At 36.1% G+C, this 9,701-nt stretch overlaps 1 protein-coding gene across 1 annotated transcript; it reads right to left on the reverse strand.

The window, feature by feature from the left end:
- Positions 1–3,641: 3,641 nt before the first annotated feature.
- Positions 3,642–4,874, reverse strand: LOC131397677 (zinc finger protein 182-like). The gene has a single exon (XM_058530750.1). It carries the CDS (start codon positions 4,872–4,874, stop codon positions 3,642–3,644), a length of 1,233 nt encoding a protein of 410 aa, XP_058386733.1.
- Between the last annotated feature and the right edge of the window lie 4,827 nt (positions 4,875–9,701).

A 9,701-nucleotide genomic window follows, 5' to 3' on the forward strand; every position in this document is an offset into this window, starting at 1 on the left:
TCTCTTATGGGTAAAACTCACGTTTCAGTAATTTCTTCAAGAAGTTCATGGGAATTATATTCCCTCAGTTCTCGCATCTTCAGCAATGTTGTCTCCATCTTAGTACTTAAAAGACTTATTTATTGGAGGCGAACAGTTATCTTTGTGATTCTGAGCCTTCACGTTTAATAACCAATCTATCTTTTCCTTTATTTTGGTCATCTTAAAGATCTTTCAATAAAGTGGTATAAATCTTTCCAATTTTCTTATCATTTTTATTTCAAACAGAGTACTTTTCCAAAATGTTCTGATTATTGCTGATGCCTAGCACTCAACTGAAGTTGCATATTGACCAAGTTTCCAGCAATCCTACTGGACTCTCTTACTATTCTACATGGTTGTCTGTGGATTCTCCTGTCTTTCCCATAGGCAATCATATCATCTGCAAATAATGACAATTTGGTTTCTTCATTTCCAATTTTTAAAGCCTTTGCTTTTTATTATTGTCATTCTGTGCTGGTTAGGACCTCCAGCAGAGTGTTTAGCAGAAATAGTGACAGCAGACGTGTGTACCACACTGCCGAGCGACTAGGCAACATCTTTAAAGTTTCATCATTAAATATGATGTTAGCTGTAAAGTTTTGGTACCTAATATCTATTAAGTCAAAGAAGATATATTTACTCCTTTATTGTTAAGCAGCTATTTTTTTCATAAATAATGTTGATTTTTATCTGCATTTTGAGTGCCAGGGTTCCTGCAATGTTATTCGTTTTAAATATATTTTTATTGATGTAAAAGTTCCCATAATATAAAATTAACCATTTCAAAGTATACAATTCAGTGACATTTACTACATTCACAATGTTATGCAATCACCAATTCTATCTAGTTCCAGAACATTATCATCATTCTAAAACAAAACCCCATACCCATTCATCAGTCAGTCTCCATTCCCCCTTCCCCCCAGGCCCCAGTAATCATCATTTTGCTTTATGTCTCTAGAGATTTACCTATTCTGCACATTTCTTATAAATAGAAATTCAGTATGTGGTCTTTTCTGTCTGGCTTCTTTGTTAGCATAGTATTTTTGAGGCTTATTTGTGTTATAACATTTGTCAATACTTCACTTGTATGGGTGATTACTATTCTATTACATATATATGTGTACGTATATGTACATACACATACCACATTTTGTTTATCCATTCATCCACTGATAGACATTTGTTTTTTGTTTTGTTTTTTTTTTGTGAAGAAGATCAGCCCTGAGCTAACATCTGTGCTAATCCTCCTCTTTTTGCCGAGGAAGACCGGCTCTGAGCTAACATCTATTGCCAATCTCCCTCCTTCCCTACCCTCAAAGCCCCAGTAGATAGTTGTATGTCATAGTTGCATATCCTTCTAGCTGCTGTATGTGGGACGCCGCCTCAGCATGGCCGGACAAGCGGTGCGTCGGTGCATGTCCAGGATCCGAACCCGGGCCACCAGTAGTAGAGCGCATGCACTTAACCGCTAAGCCACGGGGCCAGCCACACTAATGGACATTTGGATTGTTTCCACTTTTTGGCTATTGTGAATAGTGCTGCTATGAACATTCATGCACAAGTATTTAAGTACCTATTTTCAATTTTGTTGGGTATATACCTAGGAGTAGAATTCCTGGGGCATATGGTAATTCTATGTTTAACTTTTCAGAGGGACCGCCAAATGGTTTTCCACAGCAACTGAACCATTTCACATTCCAGCAATGTTCAAGAGTTCCAATTTCTGTGATGTTATTCTTAATAGCCGTAAAATACGAGGCATTTTAGAAAATGTTAAGAATAGAGGAAATGTTTGTAGGCCCCAAGGACAAATTATCATAATAGATCCAAAGTTCCTGCGTGACACAGCACTTGAAATATATACACGTGAACTCACCACATGTAACCTCAAGTCTTTTTTCCCCCTTCAGTCTTATGTGTTGTTTGTTTTTTAGCACTTTGTATGTATCTTTTTATCACCTTTGTATATTTAAGAAATAAGGCTCTAGAAAGATGTGGGCTTCAAGTAATGACGGATCATCACAGTTGGCAGAAAGACTACAAAAGACAGTAAAAATAAGAAGAGCAAACTTACGTGGTATAATTCTTTAGGCTTCTTATTAATGAGTCAAATTACATATTACAAGACATTTAGATTTGTAAGGAAATAGAACATTTCTGTTTATATTAGATTATATTACTCAATATTTTACATCTATGCTGAGAATTTATTAAACCCTAAAATTTATGTTCTTTCACGTAATACAAAAAAAAAATACAGTTAAATACATAAAGTCCACGTTATGTAGTTTAGTGCACAACATAACCCCTACAAAGCTTTGTCACTATTCAACTGATCCTTATTATGTTCTGATTTTTTCATGTATTCAAACGGCATTGTATTTGCAGTGAAAATGTCTAATATTTGTAGTAGAATATTCTGTGGAATCCTTTCTAAAACAATTATGTTAAATCCTTATAAAATTATTTCATTCTATACATAGATTCCATGTTTACTTAATTACTCAAATCTAAAACGCCATCAAACAGAGAAAATCACTGACAATGAAATGATGTCATTCCATTGACTGTAATATGCATCACAATTTAAGATATGGTCAGATGTGAAGAAACAAATCCATGAAATACAAAAATAAAATGTAATTTATCACATGCTTTTGCCACATTCATTGCATTCATAAAATCTCTGTGTGGAGTAAATTCTGTTTCTATTTTTAAGAGCTTATGATGCTTAATGATATCCAACCCTCCACAGAAAGCATTTTCAGTGACTATAATCATAGTATTTCTGTAATGCATGAGTTTGCTGGTGTAGAATATAGATACGATTCCTTAGGGATTGTATGCCTTCAATGAATCTAAAAATTATTCTAGAATGGCGTCTCTCTGCTATTTGGTTAGTGGGCAATTAAGGAGCGCCAAATTGTAATTAAAGAATTTTAGACAATCACTCTAATTCATAGCACCTGGTATATAATATGTCACTTTCAAAAGCTTTCCACATTCTCTATTTCAAAAGGATTTATCTATTATACGAGTTTGTGGATGACTAGTGAGCTCTGACCTCTAGACAAAGGCTTTGTGACATTACATTAATAGGGTTTTCCTCCTATATGAATTTGCTGATGTAAGGAAGACATGCATTAATTGGGAAGACTTTACCACATTCACCACATCTATAGGATCTGTCTCCTGTACGAGACATTCAAAGAGTTTTGACTTTCTAGGAGATGCTCTAATTATCACAACATTCCTGAAATTTTTATTTTTATGTACACTGAGATGTGCTTTTTCTTGGCTTTCCTGCATTCACTGCAACTTAGGGTCCCTTTCCTGAATGAATGCCCCAAAGTATAACATATATGATTTGAAAAAGAATGATTTCCCACATCCACTGCATCCACAGGTATTGCCTCCTAAATGCACAGCCTCTGACTTTCAAATGAAGTCTTTTGATAATCACTGCATTTATAATTTTTCTCTTGTGGGAAGATCCCTATGGTACAATGAGGGGATGTGTTCAGATGGAAGGCTTACAACTTTCATTGCATCAATAAGGTTTCTTTCCCATAGGAGTTTCAAAAGGGTTCACCATAATCACAGTAGTCACAGTATTTCTATTCTGTATGAGAAGATTTTCTTCTATGCTGAGTTTGCTGATGATTAATGAGAGCTGACTTCCGAAAGAAGGCTTTTTGACACTCATTGCATCCATAGGGCCTCTCTCCTGTGTGAGTTCTCCGGTGACCAATGAGAGTTGACAAAGTAGCAAATGCTTTCTTACAATCATTGCATTTATATGGTTTCTCTCCTGTATGAATTCTTTGATGTACAGTGAGATAGGATTTGGCTGTGAAGGCTTTATCACATACACTACATTTGAAAGGTTTCTCACCTGTATGGGTTCTCTGATGTATAATGAGAGTTGACTTACAGGACAAAACCTTCCCACATTCACTGCATCCATGAGATTTCACTCTTGCATGACAACTTTGCAGATGGTTAGTGAGACCTGACTTCTGGATGAAAGCTTGTTGACATTCACTGCATCCATAAGGTCTCTCTCCTGTGTGGATTCGCCAATGAATCATGAGATGTGCTTTGGTGGAGAAGGCTTTCTCACAATTCGAGCATTCATATGGTTTCTCTCCTGTGTGAATTCTCTGATGTGCGATGAGATGTGCCTTTGACGTGAAGGCTTTATCACATATATCGCATTTGAAAGGTTTCTCACCTGTATGGGTTCTCTGATGTATAACGAGAGTTGACTTAGAGGACAAAACCTTCCCACATTCACTGCATTCATGGGATTTCCCCACTGCATGATGAGTTTTCTTATGATTAGTGAGATCTGACTTCTGGATGAAAGCTTGTTGACATTCACTGCATCCATATGGTCTCTCTCCTGTGTGAATTCGCTGATGAATCATGAGCTGAGCCTTTTTTGAGAAGGCTCTCGCACAGTCTGAGCATTCATAAGGCTTTTCTCCTGTGTGAGTTCTCTGATGTACAGTGAGATGTGTCCTAACCATGAAGGCTTTATCGCATACTCTGCATCTGAAAGGTCTCTCTCCTGAATGACTTCTCTGGTGTAAAATGAGTTTTGACTTCCAAGGAAAAGCTTTCCCACATTTACTGCATCCATAGGATTTCCCTTCTCTATGATGAGTTTTCTGATGATAGACGAGAGCTGACTTTGTAATGAAGACCTTTGGACATTGATTGCATCCAAATGGTCTCTCCCCTGTGTGAGTTTGCTGATGAGTAATTAGCTTTAACTTACTAGGAAGGACTCTCCTACAATCACAGCATTCATGGGATTCCTTTCCTGTGGGAATTCTCTGAGGCATGGTCACGAGTCGTTTATAAGCATTCACTGCACATTCATTGTATCCGTATGGAATCCTGCCTAAAGGAGTTGAGTCACAGTTAGTGAGCTCTGACTTCTCTATGAAAGCCAGTGTACCCACAACAGAATGAGCAAGATAACAAGAAGAGGCCCAGAAAAGGTTTTTTTTTCATTTACTATAAAAAACATCAGTGAGACAACCACTAAAATTTGAGTAAGTTATGTAGATTAGACAATAGCTCTGTATCAATATTAATATTCTGATTTTGATAACTGTAGTCTGGTTATTTTAAAAAAATGACTTTATTTCTAGGAAACACACACTTATGTCTGTAGGGATAAGAGTTCAGAAAAGCAATATTACCTGTGTGTGTGTGTGTGTGTGTGTGTGTGTGTGTGTGTGTGTGTAATGATAGATAGGAAGAAAGATAGACTATGATAAAGCAAATGTGGTAAATTACCACTTACAGAAATCTGCAAAAAGAATGTGCCACAAATTTGTGTATAATTTTGAGATTTCTCATTAAGTCTAAAGTATTTAGAAATAAACATTTTTCAAAAGGAGAAAATAAAAAATAAAAGAAAACATTTATGGACAGATATGTACGAGCATTACTCATGGTGGTCCAAATGTAGAATGGATAAATTGTGTTACATTCACACAGTGGCATCCTGCACAGTAGTCTGGTACTCTCGATCTAAGTGCTGGTTACACAGCAGGCTGACTGTAAAATTTAACTGAGCTGTACCCTTATATTTGTACACTTTTCTGTGTGTGCGGTACTTCAAAAAAATTTACATAGTAAAAAGAATTTAGGTAGGAGTCAGGAAATGCTCATGTGTAGGAGAATCCTGGAAGGAATTTAGATATTATGCTAATAGTAACGGGATGGCATCCAAGGTAATAGTGGAAGAGAGATGACATGTCCTGATTTTCACTTTAAAGATGTCATCTTGTGTGTATGTGCATCAACTATCACACGGACAAGATCTTACATATTGTGACATAAATACTATTTCTAGGCTTATTGACTGTGGTTGTGAAAATTGGTAAAGATCTGCTATGTCATATAGCATTTTTCAGATTATACTTTGGATCTTTCCATTCATCTTCCAACTCAGAAGACTGTTCTTTCTATATGACGGGTTAATTATCTTCCATACCCCTTTTTCTCTACCCAGGTAACTGTCGAAACTCAGTATCTTTAAAAATACAGATATTCTGCAGTGTATTTTTATGTTTATGAATTTTGGGGGTGAGGGGCTGGAAACACTGACTCCCATTACTTATTTTTTATAGATAAATAAAAATATTAAAATAAAACCAAAAAATTACAGCTATTATGTGGAGAATAGAGAGAAACAAGAGTAAGAAGAAGTAAGAGTATTTTCAAGAAAACTATAATAATTTTGGCAAGAGATAATGGATATTGAGGCTTGAGTGAAAACAATAGGTACAGAAAGGAGTGGAGGACCTCAGGGCATCATGAGGAGAAAGAAAAGACTAGACTTGCTCAGGAATTGGATTTGTGGTGTGAGTGAAAAGAGGAACCGACAGTAACATGAAGTTTGAGGGAGCTATTAGATCTGCAAGTGCAGAAATATCCAGGTGAATGTGTGGGAATAAGGGAAGGTCTGGCCTGTAGACAGAAATTTGGGGGTCATCAGCGTATAACCAGTATTGTTAAGGCCATGAAATTGAATGATAGAAATAGGCAAGGATGAAGCTTCATGCTCTTTGATTCTGAAGACTTTAGAAGATGCCCAAAGAATGTAGCAAGTCCATCTATGAGGTGCAAACAATAACTACCAAGGAAAATGCCAACTTAAGTTTTAAATATTTGGGGGAAGCAGGTTAGAATGAAGGATCCTCAGCTTCTCATTTAAATATAAGTGTAGTTATCCTCTCTTACTGATTCTTTCTACTTTAATTAATTCTTCATGCAACAGACAACGACCTTCTCAAAGCTCTAATATCATATTTAGAGAACATTACTGTGGTCAACATTCCCACCTTCTAGCTTGTTACATTACAAAACCTTCTAGTTTTGATACATTCTCACACTGCCCACTGAAGTCCATTTGAAATATAAAAACTGGCCAGTGGGCCAAATATCCTTACCCCAGGATAAAAGGTGCTACTGTATTAACCAGAAGAACTGTTACATTATTTGATCAGGTAAAAGGAGTGAAAACAAGAGATGTGGGGAAAGCAGAAAGTATCATCCCAAAGAGGAAGTAGAAGAAAAGGAGGAAGTCTGAATGTTGCACAGAAAACAACATTCTACTGAACATTGAATCAATTCAAAAAGAAAGAAAAAGAGGCATGTCTTCCTTGAAACACCAAGCAAAAGAAAGCCATACCAATGAGTTAGGTATTTGTAATGACTTTCAAAGTTTTAGCCTTATTAAACAAATTTGGAAGAGATCACCCCTTCAGGGCTAACTACTTTACTTTTAAAGTCTCACATCTCGCTGGTTCGCAGTTGCTCACTCACCTGAAAAGCACTGACTTTGCTTTTCATCTCTCCATGGCTCTTCTCCATGCTCGAAATTAAGGATATCTGGTTTGGTAGCTTGATAGCCTGTTCGCGGGAAATGACAAAGACTTGGACACTTATAATTGGACTTGGTGAGGGATGTCAAGGAAGAGCACAAAACATTTCAAGAACTGGCATACTTTCACTTTGGCAGATTAAAGATCTATCAAAGGTGAGAGTGCATTAAGTTCTATCTGGGAACAGAGGAGGGACTAAGAATCTATTGCCTATAAACTCAAGTCCAGTGTCCTGAAGCTCTTTGGAAGCCAAAGCAACTGAAAAAGGAAACGCTATTGGCTGTGCACACTCTGAGTGACAGAGGGCAATCATTTTCAACTAGCTATAATTCTCCAACATCACATCCTGGTATAGGTTCTTCCGAGCAGATCTAGGAGCTGCCCCTCTTCCCAGGTAAAGTCCACAGACATATCGTCAAATGACATTAATAGCCGTAATAACACATCTTCTTCAATTTGTGGTGATCATTACTGATGTGGAAAAGATCTCTAAGTTTATGTTCTTGTTTTCACCATAAGTTACAAATGCTATATCTCTGTGTAATAGTTTTCATTATTCATTACGGAAAGAAGTAAAGTGCCATTAAATCTATGTTGCAAGTGAACACTTAATTATCAACAAATCCAATAAATTAGAAGTTTTTGAAAGGCATATTCATTAAATCCTACAGGCAAAAATATCCCTAAAATAGTAACCTCTAAAAAACATTTTAAACATCTATTTAAAAGTTGGAGAACAAAGGGCTAACATTTAAACACAGCAAATATCTGTCTTCAAGGAGCTTTTATTTTGAGCACGTTTCAGAAGAAAGAAGAAACAATAGAATCAGACACGAAATGATCACACACACAGGAATTATCAGCACAGAATATTAATATGAATGTTCAATATATTGAGAAATAAGATATCTAAAATATGAGGAAAGAATATTATTAAAATGACCAATCAGATGTATATGAACCAGCAGAAAGTTTAAAAATAAAGTACAGTCAATCCTCATTATTCATGGATTTCTTGTTTGTGACTTTACCTACCTGCTAAAATTTCTTCATAACCCCAAAATCAACAATCAAAGCACTTTGTGATCATTTGCAGACATGCATAGAATAATTTGAGTACAAATAATTTGAGTTGCTCATTGTGTATGTTCCCAGCTGAGTCTGAACAAAATGCTCTGTCTCCTTGTTTCAGTTCTCCTACCAGAACAAGTGTCCTTTTCGTGGTCTGTTTAGTGCCATGTTTTCTTTTTTTTTTTCACATTTTTATGCTTTTTGTTGGTGATTTTGCTGTTTAAAATGGCCTCCAAGCACACGTGCTCAAGTGCCGTCTAGTGTTCCTAAGTGCGAGAAGGCAGTGATGTGCCTTATGGAAAAAATATATGTGTTAGACAAGCTTTGTTCAAGCATGAGTTATAATGCTGTTGGCCATGAGTTCAATGCTAATAAATCAATGGTATATATTAAATAAGGTGTCTTTAAACAGAAACACACATAAAACAACATTATTCATTGATTGATTGACAAAAATGTAACCAGGGGCTCCCAGGATCCTAATCCATATTTCCCCTAGGAGCAACAGTTCAATACTTGCTAATTCAGTGTTCATGGCAATTTTACAGAATGTAAGTACTGTGAATAACAAGAATTGACTGTATATAGTAACTAAAATTAGAGACTCAATTGACAAAGTAATAGCATACAGATATAGCTGAAGAATTAACACACTGGAATAGAGATCTAAAAATACCCCAAAGAATGCAAAGAGACAGACCATATGAAGGAGGGGGTAAGAAATACAGAGGTGAGTTCTAAAATTTATATAGATGTACAAAAGACTTGGAATAGCCAAGGCAACCTTGAAGAAGAAGAAAAACTGGAAGACATAACCCTACCAGAGTTTAGGGACTTATTATGTAAAAACCCACTGTACCTAGGACAGTGTCATATTATTAGTACAAGGATAGTAAATACAACAATGGAACAACATACACAGATCCCAGAAAAAGATTCAGTATACATAACCACCTATTTTATGACAAGATGCCAATGTAATTCAGTAGGGGAAAAGGATGGTCTTTTCAATAAACTGTAGTAGTTGAATTGGATAACTATATGAGGGGAAATGAATGAACTTTCACCCCCTGCCTCACACATTCAGAAAAATAAATTCAAAACGGATCATAAGCCTAAATATAAACACTAAAATATTAAAATTTTAGGGGAAAACTTACAAGAGTACATTGATTATCATGGGATATGCAAAGATTTCAT

Source organism: Diceros bicornis, chromosome 34 (assembly GCF_020826845.1).
Source record: "Diceros bicornis minor isolate mBicDic1 chromosome 34, mDicBic1.mat.cur, whole genome shotgun sequence".
NCBI lineage: Eukaryota > Metazoa > Chordata > Mammalia > Perissodactyla > Rhinocerotidae > Diceros > Diceros bicornis.

Coding starts and splice junctions, on each gene's coding strand:
- LOC131397677 (XM_058530750.1), bottom strand. CDS start 4,874: ATGCCTCAGAGAATTCCCACAGGAAAGGAATCCCATGAATGCTGTGAT.